The sequence below is a fragment of the Stegodyphus dumicola genome, chromosome 6, assembly GCF_044657685.1.
Source record: "Stegodyphus dumicola isolate Sdum_Otavi_A_Nest chromosome 6, ASM4465768v1".
Lineage (NCBI taxonomy): Eukaryota > Metazoa > Arthropoda > Arachnida > Araneae > Eresidae > Stegodyphus > Stegodyphus dumicola.
The window spans coordinates 32158655-32181541 of NC_140773.1; the positions used below are offsets into that span (position 1 = coordinate 32158655).

General features: G+C 32.2%; 1 protein-coding gene across 1 annotated transcript in view; it reads left to right on the forward strand.

Annotated features, from left to right (window-relative positions):
- The first annotated feature begins 1556 nt into the window (after positions 1 to 1556).
- Dlc90F (dynein light chain 90F) overlaps positions 1557 to 22887 on the forward strand; it is a 29078-nt gene continuing 7747 nt past the window's right edge. The window contains exons 1-4 of the mRNA XM_035360137.2: positions 1557 to 1758; positions 6647 to 6688; positions 20997 to 21120; positions 21206 to 21283. Coding sequence (XP_035216028.1) covers positions 1723 to 1758; positions 6647 to 6688; positions 20997 to 21120; positions 21206 to 21283 — 280 coding nt within the window. The 5' untranslated portion in view covers positions 1557 to 1722. The remainder of the gene's footprint in view (positions 1759 to 6646; positions 6689 to 20996; positions 21121 to 21205; positions 21284 to 22887) is intronic.

A 22887-nucleotide genomic window follows, 5' to 3' on the forward strand; every position in this document is an offset into this window, starting at 1 on the left:
TTCTCTAGTAATTCAGGGAACGAAAAATTTGCCTATTCTTAAATAAGAACTCATAAATTTGCTGAAGTTTCTGGAGAATAAAGTTTTGACATATGGAATGTAGCTTTACTGTAATCAAAAGGCTCAGCTTCTGTTCAAGGGTTGGTTTCCTAGGGACGCAAAGGCATGTATCAGAAGTTAGAATCAATTTTTGAGGCTGACTTATTATCTAAACAATATTTTGTGGGATCAAAAGATTTTTAAGAAGATATACTGAATTAGGGTTTCAGAAACCAGTGCTTCTTTTTGCTCTGAGCAAACCTTGTGGATCAATGCTAGGTAAACAACTGACAACACAGATCGTATTTTATTCTCGAGTGTCAAGATGTAGAAACATCTTTTTACTCGGCTTCTGATAACAATCTGGAAAGAAAAGAAAGAAGAGTAGTGAAGTAGGAGGTGTGGGAGGGGGAGAAAAGAGAGTCAGATCAAGGCCAACTAAATATCTAGTTGGCCTTGGGTGAGGTCAGTGTCGTTACAAGATGTAGCAGAGGGTGAAAGACCGCAGAGTCAGTTTATTGTGGAATGAGTCAATTAAGGTTGTATTTCTTATATGGGTAGGATATCACATGGGTACCGATGTTTTTCACCGGAATGCGGGGAGTGTCTGAGGGTGCTAATAAGGCTATTACTGTGGGTTTGTACTGAATGAAAGAAGTTGACCGCTAATCGTTTAATATACTCTTGAATAGGTTCGATTTGAAGGTCTCTATGAAATTGTTTGGAATATACCAAGGAGCATTGATAATTTCTCGTAAAATTTTATTTTGTAGTTGGAATTGTTTAATATTGGTTTTAGCTGCATGTCCCCGGATAGGAGCTGCATAAAGGAGGGCTGGACGAAGTATAGAGCCATATAAAATTCATTTGTTTGTAGTAGATAAGTTGCTTATTCTACCAAGAAGAGATCGCATAGTAGCTGAGGTGATTTAAAATTTTTGTGCTACTGAGCGGAAGTGGGTTCTGGAGGTAAGTTTTTGATCTAGGGTGACTCCAAGGTATTTGGTTTCATTAATCCAGTCTCTTTCTTCGTTAAATATTTAAAGGGGTGGAGGATAGTAGCTAATGTTTCCCTTACGGAAAATTATTGCCTTGTTTTTATCAGTGTTAATTTTAATCCTGCAAAGGGTGAGCCATTTTTCCAGTTTTATGAGATAGTTTTGGAGTTGGTTTCTAATGGCGATTGCTGTGCAGGCGATTGCTGTAAGTATGGCGGTGTCATCGGCAAAAAGTGCAAGATGAACAGAAGGGTTTTTAGGGATGTCTCGCGTATAAATATTAAACAAATACGGCGAAAGTACCGACTCCTGTGGGACACCAGCTTTAATAAATCTGGTGGTTGACTACAACTGACAGTCATCAGTGCTATTTTTATTTATCTCTCTGTCACTAGGAGGCGCTCATTTCGCTGCAATCGCTAGATAAGTTTTGGAGTTAAGAAATAAATTTTTTAACCTTAAATATACAAAGATATACATATATTAGCGATATTCATTTTTTCTTGGGATTTTACTTCTATGTTTCTTTGCTTTGAAATTACCTACCTACTAGTCCAATAATTTGGCATTGGTTGCTATGGTGAAGGTGTTGATTGTAGTTCGTAAGCAAATTTAAATTACCAAAAAAATATTTTTATCATTCTTAGCGTTCGAAATTTAATATAAAGTATACTGTTGCTTCAGTATGGATGAAAATCTGAATTCATTAACATCTGAAGAGGTGAGACTGCATATGAAATTTTAAAGCTATAGATACTGTACATGTGTTTCGCTAATATTGATAGCTGCTATTTATTTTAAAAGTATTTTCTAGGACAAATTTTGCAAAATTTAACATGAAAAATAAATCCTGAAAACTGATAATGCATAATTTTATTACTTTTATCATGATACAGTGGTGTTTATAGATAGAGTCAAATGTACGTCAGCAATCGAAAACTGAAAAGTGTTTGCTAAATATTAACGTTAAAACTGCTTATGTGAGTATTCAGTAGATAGAGCAGATTATTCCAAGCAACTTTAAAAAGTTAGCTCTAGTGTAGAATTGGGTGCCCTTTCGATTAGCGACATTTTTTAAATTAAATTTTGAACCTCACTTCTGGTTACCATGATAGTTTTAACTTTGTTTGGCTAAAGTTCAGAATCACCCACTTATTTGATTGGCGTTTGTTTGGCGCTTTTTACAAGAGTAAGAAGAATTGGATTTTTGTCAATTTTCTTTGACTTTTAAAATGAAACTAGGTCGATGTGTACATGGATAAAGTCAAGGGAGTGCACAATGCCATTTTTGTGCAATTCTGAGATGTTTTTTTAAGTGAAAATAGGTCGATGTGTACATGGATACCGAGTATGTGCAGTTCTTAAAAACGCACCAAGCAGTGGGCGATTCTGCATTTTCCCTCTTTGTTTTAACTTCCTGATTTTATTTAAATGAAAATAGATTGATGTGTACATGGACTAATTTAAGGCAGTGTGCAATGTCTAGTTTGTGCAATTCTAGGATTTTTTTTAAGTGAAAACAGATCGATGTATACATGGACACAGATTTTGTGCAATTCTTTGACTTCTTATTTTGGTTTTGTGTAGCGGTCATCTTGAAATTGTGCCTTCTTGGCATCAAAAAAGAATTGCCAAAAAACAAGGGACACCCAATTGTAAACTTTTACCAAAAAGTTTTAAAAAAAGTGGAGGGAAAAAGGCTCAGTAATATTTAAACAAACATCTCATCAGAAACAAACTGAAGGATACTCCTTGTATTATTGGAAATGTGTTGTTTCATTTATGGTAACCTGAGTAGTTGAATGTTCTGTAAATATACTTTTACCTAGAATTGGGTGCACCTTTCATTTTTTAAGTGAAAATATATCGATGTGTACATGCCAGGTTCGCAATGCCAAGTTTGTGCAATTCTCTGATTTTTTTTTAAGTGAAAATAGGTAGACGTGTACATGGATAACGTGGTTAATATTCCGTAAGTGGGTTAAGTTGGCACCAAACTATCTTGGCCTTCAAACTATGGTGAATTTTTTTTTTTTTTTTTTTTTTTGGCGGTAATGAAAGCATTAAGATGTAATTTTTAAACATAAACAGAATAGCAACTTTTAAGTTTTGCAGTAGTGAAGCACTGCTATTTTACGCAAACAGTAGTAAAATGAGATGATAAAATACTAGATGAGTAATACAAGATCCAACAGCTTTGCAAGTAAAAACATAGTTCTATCTATGTAATTCATCATAAAATAGTAAAATAAACAATTCTTGTAAATAATTATTGAATAAATAAATATATACATTTATCAGATTCGACCACTGCGAAGTGAGTTTTAAATGTAAACAGAATAGCAAATTTTTGTGTACAGTGATGAACAGCGATTATTATGTGCAAACTGAATAGTAAACGAAATTGATTAAATGATAAAAAACTTTCATTTAAAATTTAAATATTCCATGTCTTTCGATTGCCACATGCAAGAAACAAAACAAAAAAAAATTTATAATAATTAACTAAATAAAATTAAATGAAAACATTCATAACTTCATGTCATCTGAAATCCAACATTCTCTCACCAATAACAGCTTAACCTTCTTCAAATATTTATATAAATATATAATAATAATCATTCACTTATGCATTATTATAAATAATTTTTTAGGATTAAATAATTTTTGGAATTTTATATTTATTCATGGATATTAATACTTGCACCTTGATTTACATATGCTCTCAGAATTTAAATGGTATTGTACGTTAGTTCGCAACAATAATAATTTATTTGTTTGCATTAAATTTCATTTAAATTTATTAACTTTAAATTTGCTTTTTACGAATAGAGAATGTGTGTTAAATTCCTAGTATTAAACAGTAAAACTTTTAAAAACAAACACAGTATTTCAATATTAAATTTTAAAAAAAAATATTCTGGCTACACTAAATTTGCAAGCAATTACCGAAATAAAGCTCTAGGTTTCCCACAAGAAAACATACAGCTGGAAACCTCAACCAAATCAAAATCGCATCAAATAAAAAAACTCTTGTCAAGTTTGGCGCTCAGCCCGACTATGGAATATTAACCGATAAAGTCAAGGGAGTTTGCAATGCCTAATTTGTGCAATTCTGTGATGATTTTTTTAAAGTGAAAATAGGTCAATGTGTACATGGATATCGAGTTTGTGCAATTCTTGTTATTTTGTCATTGTGTAGCGGTGATTTTAGCGCCAAAAATCCCCCCTACACAAAGCCAAAATAACGAGTCAGAATCTCACAACTAGGTATCCATGTAATGCTAAAAACTGCCAATTTTCGCCAAGGGGTACCCATAAATATACTTTTACCCACTTTTCATTAAGTTAGGAGTTGTCCGACTCCTTTTACCCCAAAATCTTTTTGACGGCACAGCCCTGATTAAAATTCTACAGTTTAAATATGTATAACACCTTTTTAGACTGATATTTCAGGTATAATTCTTTTTCATTTATAAGTCTTCTTTTCTTTAGCAGCTTCTTGAAAGGCATATAAAAAACTTTACTGTGTGAAGATATATGGATATTATGCATTACTGGGAGAATATGCCTATTGGCATATAAAGGATTTGTAATCTGTAAATTAATAAGTATTCAAAGCTACTTTTGTTACATTCCTAAGCAGTATTTGTTTCTTTATCATCGACTATGAGTAGGTCAATTTTTCGTTAATATCAGTTCCTAAAATTATACTGAATGTTTTTCATTCTATCTGTGAGGCCAGCTAGAACAGTGTCGATTTTCAGTCTCATCTGAGGCAATCTTATGCTCTTTCTTTCAAAATGGTCGAGGGCTTTTGCCAGTTTACTGGTTCACTCTTTTGTTATCTCTGAGTATATTCGATTCTTTCTCCTAACTTCTTATCCGATAAGAGAAGGGGCTGACTGTAATTTAATACTATCACCTCCAAATAAAGGCACTACCAGGTGTAGTTTGCTGCTTTTTTTATATGTTTTTAAGCTTTATAAGAAAAATCTTCGGATTTATTTTACCAATATAATTTATTAATTAAATAGCCTTATACTTTGTGTAAATCTTAAGTGACGAAACATAGTACAAAGGTATTTGTATTGCCTGAACTACTGTGGAGACTTGAATGCCAAAGTATATTTGTAAACAATGCAATGAGAAGAAAAATCATTAAAACTTTATAAATGATAAAAAGCTTTGAAAAATGCATAGAACTTGAGGACTTGGTTAATTTACAGAAATTTAATCAGCAGATTTGAAAAAAAAAAAAAAAAAAAGTGTTTTTCCCACTATTTCCTTCTCTCTCTACTTGTGAAATTAATTTGAAATTGAAGTAGCTGGATAATTTTTAATAATACATATATATTCTTGGTTAGCCTATATTTTAGGGTGCCACTTGGATTATCGCCAAGTTTTTTCATTTATGATAACCTGAGTAGTTAAATGTTATGGAAACCCTATTATGACGTGATTGCAGTGAATTTGACTTATGGGAAAATATTTGCAAGGCCTTATTACTGTGTTGATTGCCAGTTAGGATGCACATTGCGTATTGTGTGCTTTGCTTCTTAAAATGGCTGCCAGTACTAAACTGGGTGTTTGGTGGTATAGAACGAGGGAGTGGAAAGTTTTTTTTTGAAGTAGTTGAGGACAGAAGAAAAGAAACTTTGTTGGGTGTAATTCAATGGAATTATAAGTGTCCTGTTTGCACGAAAGAAATGCGTATGGTTGAACGTAAAGATTGTTCAGATGGCTTTGAGTGGGTTTGTCACAAGAAACATTCAACTGCTGGCCATTTAAAGTGTTCCATTAGAAAGGGAACATGGTTTGAGGAAACGTTTTGGATGCTGTTAAGGAATTTTGTGTGCACAGACTGAAGACACAGAAATTTCTAAATAAGGTAAATGGATATTTCCTTTGTGTGGTGTGTAGATACGATAAGATGTATTTCCTTTTTTATGTTATTTCATTGTTTGATTAAAAATGTAGTTTATTGAGATTATATATTTTTTGTTTGGGTCTAGTGTAAAATTGGGTGCTCCTTCAATTTTTAAGTGAAAATAGATCGATGTGTACATGGACAAAGTCAAGTCGATGCGCAATGCCCAGTTTGTGCAATTCTCTGATTTTTTTTTTAAGTGAAAACAGATCAATGTGTACATGGACACCAATTTTGTGCAATTCGTCGACTTTTTATTTTGGTTTTGTGTAGTGGCCATCTTTAAATTGTGCCTTGCTTGCCAATTGCCAAAAATTACCAATTTTCGCCAAAGGGCATCCTTAAATATATTTTTACCTATATTCTTTTAATCTATTAGTATTAAATAATAATGCAATGTATTAATTTCAATTGTGTATGTGTATTACTGAGTCATGATGCATGTAAATTTTATTTTTATATTTTTTCTGTCTCTGCCCTCCTCCTTCCTTTAATGATTTACTGTAAGAATTAGAAATAAAAGAATGGTAAATAATTAGGCTGTAAATTTTCTATTTAGAATATACTACTAGTTTAGTAGATTGTATGGATTCCATTGGCTTTCATTATGTATGGCCTTTTTTGTTCTAATAATTCTTTTAAATACTATACCACTGTAATACTACTATTTATATTTCAGACTACATTTTCTGTTGATGATGTGAGCAAAATTATAAAATCTGTAAGTATAAGCTAAAGGAAGAAAACCTTTTTGCATTTTGTAATCACATTTATTTTGTGCAAACTATTTTTTTACATGTATTATTTATTTTTATTTGTGAACATTCTGTATGTAATGCAGTTAAAAAATAATTACTTTTTTTTTAACCTAGTATGTATATTATTGAAATATTCCATAAATTGCATTGTATTAAAACCAATTGTATATAATTCTCGAATATAATTTTCAATGTAAAATCTTAAAAGGCAAGTAAGCCGATAATCTTATAATCAGCAGCTACTTTTAAGCCTGGATCACTCTGGCAAGATATGATCTGAGTTGTTTGTGAGAATACAACTGTTTAATGATGTAGCTTCATTATTTGTGTAAGTTATTATTTTTAAATTTTATTTTTATTTATGTATTTTGAGTTTTCACATCTACTTTGTTGACATTTAATACCAATGTCTTGGAACAGACAGTTCGAAGAAAGAACTGTGTATGTTTTTAACTTTAAAAAAAAAAAAAAAAAAAATTAGATTGACATAAAAGTTTGCACCGGCCCAATTTATCTTCAGGTTTTGTCATATGACTGGCACTAGTCAAAAGCACTGTGGGACCGGATTAAAAAAAATGTGTACTATTCGGTTTCGAGGGCCGTAAAAAAATCGCCAAACTATTGTTGATGTCAATGCTGCCAAAAATAATTGCGGCAAGAAAGGAAGTATATAATAGTAAATAACTATTTAAGATTGATGTTTTAATTTAGATGAAAGGTTAATTTCATATAATACTTTTTTTTATGATTTATATGAAAAAGGCTAAACATGACTGAATGGAAGCATAAGAGTAAATAACTATTTCAGATCATTATTATAATTTATATAAAAATTGCTAGACATAACTGAATGGATGCCTGCATCGCTATTTTGCTACCGACTTATCGCTAAAGCATAATTTCATCTCGCTGGTTGTTCAAACGTAATTTTCTATAATGAATGATGCCTTTTCTTTGAAAATATTCTTGGTAAAGTGCAGAATCGCTCACTTATTTGTTTGCCGCTTTTTACAAGGGTAAAATCAATTGGATTTTTGTCAATTTTCTTTTACTTTTTAATTGAAAATAGGTCGATGTGTACATAGATAAAGTCAAGGGGGTGCGTAGGGCCATTTTTGTGCAATTCTAGGATTTTTTTTAAGTGAAAATGGGTCGATGTGCATATGGATACCGAGTATGTGCAATTCTTAAAAACGCGTCAAGCAGTGGGTGATTCTGCACTTTACAGAAAATTCTATTGCCAAGTTTTCGTCATGCGCAATTCCCAAATTAATCCATAGGATATCAAAAAAGGATTTAAAAATTAAACTAGTATTTCAATGGCGTCTTAAGAAATATAGAACTATATAAATTTACACAATCTGAAATCAGCACGTACGCTAGATTTGGCGCGCTGTTAAATAGGCGCGCTTGCTAGATTTGGCGCTTTTGCGCGTACATTTTCGCTGCAATTTTTTTACGGCCCTCGACACCGAATAGTACCAAAAAATGTATATATATGCACGTGTGTATGTACGCACATGTGAACATATAAACATAAATGCATGCATACCTACATTTGTGAATCCAGTTCTGATAACAGAAGAGCATATCAGATGGCACCTGAGGGGTTCTTTTCTACTTCCTTGTATGAAGTAAAGGAAGTATTGTAATTACAAAAAATACTGGGTACCCTATTTCAACAAAAATATCCATTTGACCGATATCGAATTGCTATCGACCGCTATCGAATGCAATTTAATGATGTTTTTCCCTAATATCTGTAAAGACAGAAAATAGGACACTTTTTCCCTAAACGAATTATAAAACTGATTTAAAATGGATTCAGAAGAGATTTTTTTTTTTCATGATGTCTATACGTACGTATGTATCTATCTCATATAACTAAAAAGTGCATAGCCTCAGAATGTTGAGATTTTGTATATAGGACTACTTAATATATAGTTGTGCTACTCCCTTTTAGGTGTGCTATTTGCCACACCAAAAGTATACATATACAGTCAAAAGTTGTTAATTCGGACACCCTTAATCCAGAATGATCTATAATCCGGACCTCAAAGCTAAAAACTTTCTGCGCATGCGCCGCGTTGACACATGCGCATAGGCGTTTACGCGTGCGCGTAAGACCTTTTACCACTGTGCATTTGCGTGTGCGCAAGCGCAGAATACATTTTTGCATGCACGTTTTATGTATAACGGACGGCATAATCTAAAATTATCTAATTATCTATTTCAGTTAATGTTGATGATTGCATTGTTCCTTAATCTTCGAATTGGATCCTGATTATTATTTTTTGCAGACTGTAAGAGCAATTTTATAAAAGTAAACTTGAACTTTCGATTATGTCAAATAGAATTTCCGATTCTGGAGCTCCCAAAGGACCATACAAAACGAAAGTATGTTTCGATGTCCATCAAACAAAAAGTGAAATTGCTGCAAAAAATGGATAAAGACATGAAGAATGTGACAGAGAGGTTAGTGAAAACGAAAAAATTTCGATTGACAAGTTAGTCGGTATTCTCGACACAACAATTAACGGGACTTGAACAGCGGAACTTTGTAACTGAACAAGAAATTGTGTCTGTTTATAGAATTAAAGAGAAAGTATTATCACATAAAACGAAGCAACTTAAAACAACTTACGTTGAAAGAAATGTTTAATAAAGTAAACAAATAAATATTAAGCTTTTTTTTGTAAATTTTGATACCCTTTAGATTATAATTATTCTTTATTTCATAAATTAAGGTTTCATATTTTTAATTTTAGAATTCCTGCATGCCATCTTTTGAGATTTAAACTGATAATCTATAATCCGGAATCGCCGAAGTCCCGACGAGTCCGGATTAATGACTTTTGACTGTATATGTATCTTGTAAATTTAACTACATAAATTGCTTTTCACTCAAAATTTATAAAGAGTCTTGAATTAGCGAAAATGCTTCATTCAGAATGAGTTCTTTGGTACTCTACTTTGGTTATAAATCCTATCACTTTCACAGAACTACAATTTTGACCTAACTTAATTTGCCAGTTTGGCATCATCATTCTTACTTGAGTAAAAGACGAAACACCTTCGCATTTATTAATTATTGTTCATTGAATGGGAATTGGTTTGTTTCCCTTGAAAAGTCAACTAATTTCCAATCAATAGTGATAATTACTTGTTTTTAATTATTAATTTCTTTTTTAAAGATTGAAATTTTGTTTTTCATGATTTAAATTCAAGTCTCCGTAAAACGTCTTTTTCATAATTTACATCCAAGTTACTTTAAAGCACAATTTTCGGAATTAAACTTTCTACATATGGGTTCCCTCTTTTTTTGATACTTTACTAAATTTATACAGTCAAAAGTCGTTAATTCGGACACCCATAATCCGGAATGATCTATAATCCAGACCTCAAAGCTACAAACTTTCTGCGCATAGGTGTTTACGCATGCACGTAAGACCTTTACGGCTGCGAATATGTTTGTACGCATGCGCATAATACGTTTACGCATGCGCGTTTAATGTATAATGGACAGTATAAGCTAAGCTAAAATTATCTAATTCAGTTAATGTTGCCGATTGCATTGTTCCTTAATCTTCGAATTGGATCCGGCTTATTATTTTTTGCAGACTGTTAAAGCAATTTTATAAAAGTAAGCTTGAACTTTTGATTATGTCAAATAGAATTTCCGATATATATTTACTAATATGGAAAGGATCTACAAAGCGAAAGTATGTTTCGAAGTCCATTAAACAAAAAGTGGAATTGCTGCAAAAAATAGATAAAGGCATATCCTTTGTTTTTCTAACCATTCCGAAATCTGTTTATCAATTTCACGCTGCTCTGCGGCGGCCGGAGGGGTGGAATGCCACGGCGCGCAATGAATTGGAAGTTGATCTGTCAGCACTATCCTTATCTTCAGAGTAGATATTTTTATTTTATTTGGCTAATAATTCCTTAGTAAATGTAGTATTTCATCTCGATGTACTCTGTCTTTGATATGATTTAAATCAAGTTCCTCGTCATAATTCGCTTCCGATAGTGAAGAAAGTGACACAGAGGTTATTGAAAACGAAAAAATTTCGATTGACAAATTAGTCGGTATTCTCGACACTGCAATTATAGGACTTGAACAGCGGAACTTTGTAACTAAACAAGAAATTATGTCTGTTTAATAGAATTAAAGAGAAAGTATTATCACATGAAAGGAAGCAACTTAAACATCTTACATTGAAAGAAATGTTGAATAAAGTAAACAAATAAATATTAAGCTTTTTCTTTTTGTAAATTTTGATACCCTTTAGATCATAATTGTTCTTTATTTCATAAATTAACGTTTCATATTTTTAATTTTATAATTTCTGCATGCCATCTTACCAGATTTAAACTGATAATCTATAATCCGGAATCGCCGAAGTCCCGACGAGTCCGGATTAACGACTTTTGACTGTATTAAGAGATAATATTATCAATATTTCTTTAGTAAATAAATTACTGTTATCTTACTTTGCAGCTATTGTGCAAGTATTAGAAAAACTTGTTTTCGAACTAAGTGAATTTTAGATCATTCAGCATATATATACAGTACAAAGTCTGTAATTGACTCGTTGGGACTTTGGCGATTCCCGATTAGGGGTTTTCTGGATTAAAGATAAACAATTTAAATCTGGTAAGATGGCATGCAGAAATTATACAATCAAAAATATGAAACCGTAATTTATGAAATAAAGAGCAATTATGATCTAAAGGGTATCAAAATTTACAAAAAAAAAAAAAAAAAAAGCTTAGTATTTATTTGTTTACTTTATTAAACATTTCTTTCAATGTAAGTTAGTTAAGTTACTTCATTTTGTGTGCTAATGCTTTCTCTTTAATTATATAAAAAGACATAATTTCTTGTTCAGGTACAAAGTTCCACTGTTCAAGTCCTGTAATTGCTGTGTCGAGAATTCTTACTAACTTGTCAATCGAAATTCTTTCTTTTTCAATAACCTCTCTGTCACTCTCTTCATTATCGGAAGCGTGAATGTGTAAATGCTTTACTGGCTTTACGTGCATGCGTGCATCAAACACGCATACGTAAACGCTTTATGCGCAAGCATAAGTTTGTGGCTTTGAGGTCCGAATTTTACATCATTCCTGATAATGGACGTCCGTATTATGGATTTTGTACTGTATATATATATATATATATGTAAGAAAAAGAATATGTAAAAGATTAAATTAGCAACCTAAATTAATTTCCCTTCTCTATTCTAAAAATAGTAACTCCTCTCTGCACTGCGTCATTTCGAGAAAAATCTATGTCGTATGAATCTTACATAATTCTGATGATGTAAATGGAACTAAAATTCTTAGCAGCCAATAATAATTTTACAGCAATATTAACCATCCAATCAAAATGCTTTGAAAACCAAAACTAACTCAGTCTGACTTGAGATTTCATCCTGAACATTACACACTTGCTTTCCACGCTTTGTCCTAGCTACACTGCTGTCTGTCTGCTGCTGCTGCTTTCTTGCTACAAAGTTATTGAAAATGTAAGTCTTTTGGAACAGGCACATTTAATGTGCCGATTTGTAACTAAAAATAAAACTGAAGATTTAATCTGCCTTTGCTATCCAAATTCCTGCTCCTGAATTTATTACACACACACACACACATATATATATGTATACCCACTCTGTTACTCCATCAGTGTTTTTTTTATTATTATTATTATTATTATTATTATATGTTGGTAAATTGTGCATTTTTTGCTTCTGCATGCAATACAGTCAAAAGTCGTTAATCCGGACACCCATAATCTGGAATGATCTATAATCCGGACCTCAAAGCTATAAACTTTCTGCGCATGCGCATATGCATGTACGCATGTGCATAATACGTTTACGCATGCGCGTTTAATGTATAACGGACGGTATAAGCTAAGCTAAAATTATCTGATTATCTATTTCAGTTAATGTTGCAGATTACGTTGTCCCTTAATCTTCGAATTGGATCTGGCTTATTATTTTTTGCAGACTGTTAGAGCAATTTTATAAAAGTAAGTTGAAACTTTCGATTATGTCAAATAGAATTTCCGATGTTGGAGATGCCAAAGGATCTACAAAGGGAAAGCATGTTTCGATGTCCATCAAACAAAAAGTGGAATTGCTGCAAAAAATGGATAAATGCTCCTTTGTTTCTCTAACCATTCCGAAATCTGTTTATCAATTTCACGCTGCTCTCCGCGGGGGAGGGGGGACGTCGAGGCACGCATTGAACTGGAAGTTGATCTGTCAGCACTATCCTTATCTTCAGGGCAGATAATTTAATTTTATTCGGCTTATAATTCCTTACTAAATGTAGTATTTCATCTCGATGTACTCCGTCTTTGATATGATTTAAATCAAATTCCTCCTCATTATAAATATCATGAATACAAATCAAATAGCTTTCTGGTTGCAATTTTCTATTTTCGACAACGCATAATGTATGCTTTACACATGTGTGCATTGAAAGAAATGCTTAATAAAGTAAACAAATAAATATTAAGCTTTTTTTTTTGTAAATTTTGATACCCTTTAGATCATAATTGCTCTTTATTTCATAAATTACAATTTAATATTTTTAATTTTATAATTTCTGCATGCCATCTTACCAGATTTAAACTGATGATCTATAATCCGGAATCGCCGAAGTCCCGACGAGTCCGGATTAAAGACTTTTGACTGTAGTTGTAGAATTATCAACAATTTAAAAGTTGTTTAAGTGCAGCTAGACCATTTTTTTTTAAACCACAACAGCCATATTTGTTTACATTTGAAATTTAGCAGAATAAGGAATTAAGTCTTTCTGCATCTTCTATCTTTTTGCCGAGTGGGACCAAAAGGAAACTTAATTTTATGCACTGAAAAACCTGCCTGCTGGCCGAAGTGCTTGTTTTTGTATTTGGTGTTTTGTGGTTTTTTTTTTTTTTTTTTTTTTTTTTTCCTATATCTTTTGATTTTTAATGAAGATATTTTGAGTTTTTATGTATTTTTACTTTGCATGAAGTGAGGAATGAATTAATTGAATGTGAAATATCGAAATTTGAGGAAATAAGTTTAAATGAAATGCAGGAAAAAATGCATATAATTTAATATTCTGTACAAGGAAGTTGTGGTGTACACATCAGCTTTTTTTTATATTAGAAAAACTAAAATATGCATGCATTTTTAAATTAAGTCCCATCCCCAAAAAAGCAATATTTGTTAGGTATAGACATATGTACTTTGAATAAAGCTCTCTTGAGTTTTTATGGCTATTGGATACAGCACTACTCAACCAAAGACAGTATGATCACTGACCTTGTAAAAAGAAGCAAAAAAAATGTATTTGCAGTACCAGTAGAAGAAGAATCAGTCTTGTCATGGTGGATGAAGGATGCATTTTCTGTGCTTAATTTTATTTAGCCAGTTTTTACATATGAACTACCAACAGCCAATTTTATTTGTCACCATCAGATACACCAAATATGCCTTTATAACTTTTAAATCAGTGATTTGGAGTAATTCTAATTAAATAGTGATGTTGCAATGTATAATAAGTTAACAGTATATGGTCTCCAAAAATTTCTTCTGCGAGGTACAATGATTATGACTTTGCTCAAGAGGAGTGCTCTGTCCTCTTAGGTATTTTAGTTTTTACTAATTATCTCAGCATTTAATCATCCTGTAGATTATTGAATGACATATTATTGATATGAAATCTCAAATGACTAAAAGTTTCAAAAAATCCTCACAATCAAATAACTACAGCAGGTTTTCAAATGTCATTCATAATTCAGAAACTTAGATAAACTTAAATCTTCAAGTTTCTCGCTAGCAACTACAACTGTTTCAAGATGGGTTCAACTTATAAACATGGTTTTCTGATGTAACAATCATTTAATTAATCTTAGTCTTCTGCTTACTTTCATGGAGCGTATTAGTAATTTGTGTAAACCATGTCATGCTACAAGGTTATCATGATCTGTGCTACTTTGCTAGTATTTATTCATACTCTGTGCACTAAACTGCATTACTGTTGCTTGTGGTTGGTCCGATAAAAATTTGTTTCTTTAGTTATGTTATATGCTTGTTTTATTATGTTTTGTTTGTATTGGATTATGCTTCTGATCAAGGATTGTACTGCCCAGGACGTGCAGTCCTTGGGAGAGGGGGTAGTGAAAATTGGCGATATGTCATAGATGGATGGAGAACCTTCTGGAATGAATTCTTACTGGTTTAGCCCAGAGTGTTCTTGAACACAGGCCAAAAGCTATATAGACCCTGCTGGTACGCGGAGAGTTAGTCCGTGCCGGAGTCCATCGAGTTGACAGTCAGTCAGTGAGTGCCTAGTGCCGAGTTGGTCGTCGAGTGCATCGAGAGAGTCTCTTAAAGTATTGTGACATCGAGTTTGATCCTAGAGTGTGTTGAGCTTTGGGTACGACTGAACTGAGGAGTCGGGAGCTGTACTCTAGTGTATCATCGAGTGCATCATGAGTAGTACCGTGGAGAGTCTCGAGAGTTCGTAGAGTTCCGAGAACGACCAAAGAGAGTCCGGAGCTGTACTCTGGTGCTTTGCCATGGTCCGAGCTGCTTAGAATATGTATCTATTCTCATCTGCAGAGGAAAACAGCACATGTTGGGACATTAATTTCATTTGGGTGTAATATGTTCTTGATTTTCTTTCTTTGGTAGTGTCTCATTCCAATTTAATTTCAGCAGTTACAACTTCTGCATAAAAATCCTTGCCTTTGTCGCAGGAGGACCCAAAAGTGTGGATTAAATGGTCTTGCAATTTGTGACAAAATTTCTCTTCTCATTTGCACATCTTTTAAATCTGGTATAAAAGGGAAACAAACAATGATTTTGGAAATTTCCACAAAATGACTGTTTTATTTCAGTTTTTACTTCAGCATTATTGTGACATCTACCTCTTTTTGTATGTACATCTTTTAAATTTGGTTTAAAGCTGAAGCAGAAAAGAATCATTTTTGGTTTCCGTAATATATTTAGTGAATAAATTAGTATCAAGGATTAGTAAAGGAATTTTTTTCAGGTGTATACACTCTATTTTTCGAAAGGGGTGCACGCAGAATCTTTATGTAAAGCCATGACAGCTTGATCCAAAAGTGAAATTAATTGTCATGAAGCTCTTGGGCTCTAATTTATATCAACTCCAGTGAGTATGCCTTCCATATATGTGTCTGATAAAAGCACAGATGCAACCATCAGGAAGTGCTGTCTTTCAATGTATGCCAACTATTGTAACATTCTTGTTACTAGATACGGTGAAATAGTTTGCCATGTGTTGCAGTATGTAATCTGCAAGTTTTGATTGAATCACTGTTACCTAACTCCAGACCTCTTTGAGATGGATTTAAGTCATTTATTACTTCTTGATATTTGTAACAAAGAGAAATAAATGCTTTCTGAGGTATAACATTATTGCAAATAAATCCTCTTAATGAATCCTCCGTTATACAGAAGGAAGTAGGAGTTACCGTTTGATATTAATGCTGAAACATTAAAAATTACTCTTAAAGGCATGGAAATTGATTATTTCTGAATAACATCATGATGAAGCAGAAAGTAAACTATATCTGGTTCTTGGCTTTCTTTAAATTCCTCCATGTGCTCCATATTCATATATTCACATCCATTAAGATCTTGTATGTAGTCGAATATAAAACTCTCTTAATCATGTCAAAAGAAAATTTAATCTTTTCATAGCTATCTACTTTGGTTGATCTAAACTAGCTGGATTATCTTTCAGAAGCATTTGTACAATGTACTGCTTTTATTTCTCTTGTATGGGATTTTTGAAAATACTGTGTACAAAGATTTCCATCTACATATTTTTCTTTTATCATATACTTATATTTTCGATTTCCAAAGTTTTTGCTTAATTTTCATTAAAATCAGTATGATTATTATCAGTCCCATAATATGTATTATTCTTAACTACTGTTAGCATACTATCAGTAACTACAAACCCTAATTTTGCATTATATGAAAAAATTTTGCTTGATTTTAAAATCTCATAGAAATTATCAGCTTCTAATAGTAAACTAGTAAGGCCTGGGATATTAAAATTTGTAAGGTTATTTAATTCTGGAAAGCAAATATGAAGCTTTCTAGATAAGGTCAGAACCATTATTCTGGGGAACAACCCAAAATTCTGTGTATAAATTTATTTGACATATTGGTATTTGTAGTGGTAACTTTAGACATAATTGTTAACAACACCCCATTCATTTAATTCATTATTTCCCTTACTGTTGCTTTAACAGAGCAGTACTGCCTTTGAATTTGTAAGTGAAGCACTCTTGGCCACAAAATATTCATGATTTATTTGTTTATTTACTTTGAGGATGTAATCTTTAGCTGCAAGGGAAAGAATATTGGCGTCAGAAGAATTTACGTTCACAGTCTGCACATTTTTGTGTTGTTTTTATTCATTCAGGAAATGCAAGGCCACATGTTACTTATGCTTACATCAGTTTTTTGATTTGCAAGTTTATACTCTCTGTTTTCCTAGGCAATTAAAACAGCAATCATTAGTTTTTTTGTGCATTCAGTATGCTCACAGATAACCCTTTGTAATTAGGATATTTATTTAAAGGGCGATTGTCAAACATGAAAAAATGTATTTTGAACACTTGACGTCTGACAGGAGAATATTTAATGTATTTTTTCCATAAGATATTTCATTATAGTTACGTAGATTTTTTGTCAGTTGTTTGCCACAAGATGAGTAATATAAGTCAACTTTCTTACCCAACTAGATGACAACAGGTTTGAACCATTTGTCACCATGTTGTTAAAGTGGCATTCTTTTTCAGAGTGTGACGCAGTTTATTTGATAAAATTAGTTCATTTACATTCTTGAAGTGCGACACTCTCCTCAGTTTAAAATGCTGTTAAAGCACAACTATCCATTATTCCACTAATCGTAAAGGCTGAAGTAACCAGAATATATTATAATTTTAGAAAAATATTGCCTTTGCCCCAAAAGTTAATTAATGAGAGATTTGTAATGCCATTACAGAACTTGTAAATACTGTTAGCATGTATACCAGTAGTCTCAAACTACATGCGATCTGCATGCATGTCCTGAAAGCTGCTGGGGGGCCAGATTTTTTTAACAAAATTTCAAACTAAGTTTTAACTTAATTTCAAATTTCATTTACTAAATATTTATAAAAACATACATAAGCAAATAATAATGCAAAAAGATAATTACGAATTTGTCATGCTAATTTTCTATTTGTAACAAATTTCTGTTGGTTATATTTTATAATTCAAATGTACTAGCAACTGCATCTTAAATTTGGAGACTGATATTTATTTCAAATAATTTTAATATTTGGAATTAACCTCTAAATAACTTACTTTTAACATAAAATAAACAAATTATGAAAACTTAACCAAATTTTCACAGGAAACTTCCGCAGTGGGAAAAAGCTTAAGATTAAATATCAGCAACTTATTCTCTCCCTTTTATATACTAAATTTTTTATTGACACATACAGAAACAATACTTATAATTATGCGTAAATAATTATATACAGTACAAAGCCCAAAATCCGGACGTCCATTATCCGGAATGACCTAAAATCCGGACCTCAAAACCACCACCACCGTTTTCTTGTAGGCTTTATGCATGCGTATTTGATTTCCCCCTCCACGCATAATAAAACATCTGGAGAGTCCCAATTCTGAATTTCACTTCAACACTAAATAAAATACCTTGTTATTGAAGAAACAATCATTTTAGCATAAATTTGTATGATCAGTAATTTGGCTGTGTATCTGCTTGGCATATATCTCAAACCCAAACATTCCACATAGATACATTGTTGATCTGATGCCAACCTGGCGAATCATTATTTATTATATTTTCCTTTCATCACCGTAGGTTTATCAAAACATGACAAATTGAGTAATGTCTCATGTAGTGATGCCTAAACAATTTTTTTATGTTAGTAATTGAATAATAAAGGAGTATGGTAACCTTTTATGTTGACATTACGCCTGGCGATGATTACAGATTTAAGTTAAAAGCGCTAAAAATTGTTGACGAGGAAAAGTTTACCAAAAATTTCTTTCCATATGGTAAAAATAGATTTTGTTGATGATACTCATAGACCCAAAGTTTACACTTAGGGCTATTTGAATGAAGAATAACTGATTTGTTATTCAAACCCAGAACCAGTGCTAAAGCTTGTGTAGAACCCACAGAGACTGTCAGTAAGATATCTAGCACCGACTCTCAGTAGGGCTTAAGTATATGGTGGGAATTTATTTATTCAGAACTCTGATAAGCCTTAAGCATGTGCAAGAAATAAGCATAAATATAATAAATAACTAGACTAATACAATTAAATTATTATGTTTGTCTACAGAATTAAAGAGAAAGTATTAGCACAAAAAACGAAGCAACTTGCATTGAAAGAAATGTTTAGTAAGGTAAATAAATATTAAGCCTTTTTTTGTAAATTTTGATACTCTTTAGATCATAAATACGTTATTAGTTCATAAATCACAATTTCATATTTTTAATTTTATAATTTCTACCTGCCATCTTAACTAGATTTAACTGATGATCTAATATCCAGAAAAATCCCAAATCCGGAATCGGCGAAGTCCGGACTAGTCCTGATTTTGGACTTTGTACTGTATTTCTACAGCTTGTTATGAAAAATACAAGTTCTATTTTTCCTCACATTTTGAAGAAATGATTAATTTAGATGCAAGAGCCAAGACAGCAGCCATCGAGCTCCACATTTGCATATGTGGTATGACTGTTGTTGGGCTTGTTCTCAATAGACGAGCTCAAAAAGAATTCCTGAGACATTGGTTAGCATTTATGAGAAGTAGAGAGGAGTCTGCAGGTTTTTTACAAAATTACATCTCTTAAGAAGTGACTCACTTTATTCAGTTTTTGATAGGATGTGAACCTTTCATTACTTACTTGCACTGCTTTGGATGACCTGAAAAGTACTAAACAAAGTGTCTAGTGGTCTGGATTACATGTTCAGTTTCAGAGATGTTGCAATATATCATCTTTTACACCCAGCAGTGGAACTTACCTGTTTATGGCCTGAAGGTACTTTAAAAAATTACATTGTGAAATGCACACATGACTGCATCAATATTGCATGCAATGTATCAAATAGTGTAAAGTCAGTGAAATAATTGCTAATTCAGTTTTTATATGCCTTCTACACAACTTTTGTTCTCATTTCCAAGTATTTTTGACAGTTGTATACTATTATTTACGTTAGTGTATCTTAATTAATTTTATTATGTTTAATTTAATTTAAAATTATTACATTCATTGTCTTACTTAACGTGTTGTTTACTCTTTGTGTAATGTATGTCATTTCAGGTAACTGAGTTAATTGTTTATCACTCTTAATATATTATTTATGATTTAACTTTGTATTACCTAACTGTTTGTGCCATGCATATCCATGCAATTTAATTATACTTTGCATATGTATTGTATCTATATTGTATGTGACTAAGCACATCATAGGCATTAAGGATATGGAATGTTCTTAACAGTGTTACAGTATTAGCAATCCATCTTTAGCTCCTATGTTAATTCTTGAGACTGTAAATCGAAATTAGGTTTCCCTTTTTATAATTCATCTTATTCTACATAGGTGCTTCACTTTCTTTGCTTCGTGGAAATTTTTACCATAGCAAGGGACTACTGGTTACTCCTACAGAGAAAGTTCTGTCTTGTATAAATTTAAACACATGTAACCTGACCCCTGACATTTAGAATGATAATGCATTCCCTTGGGGTAACCTAGTAAAATGTGGAAATTGTATCTGTCTTCATCATCATATTACCTTTCATTCATCCAGCACTTGGCATGCCCGCTGTTAGTCGACATTTTTGGGGGGGGGGGAGAATTCAAACACATCACTCTATTGCTCTTCTTCAAAGATAGCCAACACAGCCTACAATTCATGAAATTTTAAACATAGTTCTGTCAGCTGGGCTACATGACCAATATACTAACTATCCTAATGGACTAGCTGTCCAGCTGTAAGTAGTAAAGTACCTATAAAAGTACTTCTCAGGTGTACTAATTTTAATAAAGCAGTTTCCCTCCTGCTCTTTAAGAGTAGGAGAAAGAAAAGAAATGCACTCCTGAATATTTTCAAAGGGAAAATAGCTTCAATTATGTTTAAAGTGTTTCTTCTGTGATAATTTTGTTGACTAATTTATTATTATTTTTTAAATCATTCATAGGCTGTTGAAGAGGTAATTGAGCGAAATACGTATCAACACAATAAAGTAAAGCAATGGGCTGATAAAATTGTGGAACAAATTTTAACTAATCTCAAAGAATTAAACAAGCCTTTTAAATATATTGGTGAGTTAAGGTAGCATATCTAACATATCTTTTATTATTTATACAATTTTCTTAAGTATTGTAAATATATATTGTACATTTTCAGCTACTTGTGTCATTATGCAAAAGAATGGAGCTGGTTTTCATACAGCAAGCTCATGTTACTGGGATAATACTACAGATGGTTTGTATTCATTTACTAAAATATATTTTAGCTACATTTTTCTATTCCTGTATTAGATTACATTTTTAAAAATGGAATTAACTTATTATTTTAAGAAAATAATAATACCCTCCTTTCTCCTTTTAATTACCAACTACCAGAATAGAGATTACTTTTCCATTCATGTATTACACCTCTTTATTTTCCTTTGTTGTTTTAAATTAATAAATATCAATTTCTTTTTTTTTTTTTAACAAAAGAGTGAAATTTAAGCCACTTTTTAGAATTGGAAGTTTAAAGTATGTTTAATATTGCATTGTAATAAAATATTGTATACTAATACAGTTTGCTTTTAATTTAAACACTATGTGAAATACAAAATTGTTACTTTATTTCTTGAAAAATGGAAACCGATAATAATACATATTCCAGTAAGTTGGGAAGAAGAGGCTAATAATACTAAGATCTTGAGTTTTTAATGTTTCCAAATCTCTCTCAGTACATTTATTGCAACAGCTAAGATCTGTATGCTGACAGTCTCAGCTCTGGGGGAGGGGGGTATAAAAACATGAGCATGTGGTTCCCATAACCTGTGGGAGTAGGGTCAGGCGTAAAAATGTTAATCTGGGGGCCACAGGGAAGCCAGTGTTGAAAGCCCCTTCCGGCAGGTGGCAATTTTGATGACCAGTCTACGCTGAAGATTCATTGGCTTCATACCTTTTGTGGTGTGAGTGGTGGAGTCTTTAATCCACCACTCATAGGTTTGGAGGGGATGAGGCACAAGTGGATCATTGCTTATGGTCTGTGATGCTTACCGAGTCTGTGTTTCTGCGTAACAGGAGAGCACCGACGGGGTCAGGTGTGTAATGGAGTCCATAAGGCACTTGCAATATACATGCTGAATTATTTTTAGTCTCCTGAAAGAACAATATTGTATTCCTCTTGGTTACTAGCATAACATCTTTTTTAAGGTATAATACTTCTTAAGTTAGGGAAAAGTATTGAGAGTTCTTTAGCACATAGTAAAAATTAATGAAGGAAATTTAAAAAAACTGCATTTTGAAAGAATTGTCGTTAGTAATTTAGATCATTATCTTGACATTCTAACACCAGTAGATGCATCGTGTTTCTTCTGATGATTACAATCATTCCATTTCTTAATAAAAAACTTGAGAGTTTTCATTAGAAAATCTCATTTAGAACTAGATTTTTTGTTTAGAAATTTCCCTTGTCAATCATTAGGATGCATTCACCAGGTGTTTTCAGGTCTGCTTTATTATTGCTATGTAAACATCTGAGTAAAGATTTAGAAAAACAAATCTGCATCAAACATTCAAATAATGTTGGTTACAGTTCTATTGAATTTTTTATATATGTCTGATTTATCAAAATTAAGACCAAAAAGTACTTTTGCTCCTCTTAACATACTTTACTCAAGTGTAAATGATGTTTGTGTAAAACCTCTGTTTTCCATGTGATTTACTTTTTGGATAACTGTCATATACTTCTCAATCTTTGTAATAGTTGCAAATGCATTTGCAAGTTGCTACATATTGTTCCACCAAAGAAAATATTAATGGTACTCTTCTGTTATTGGGACCTTATTCAAAAACATATTTATGTAT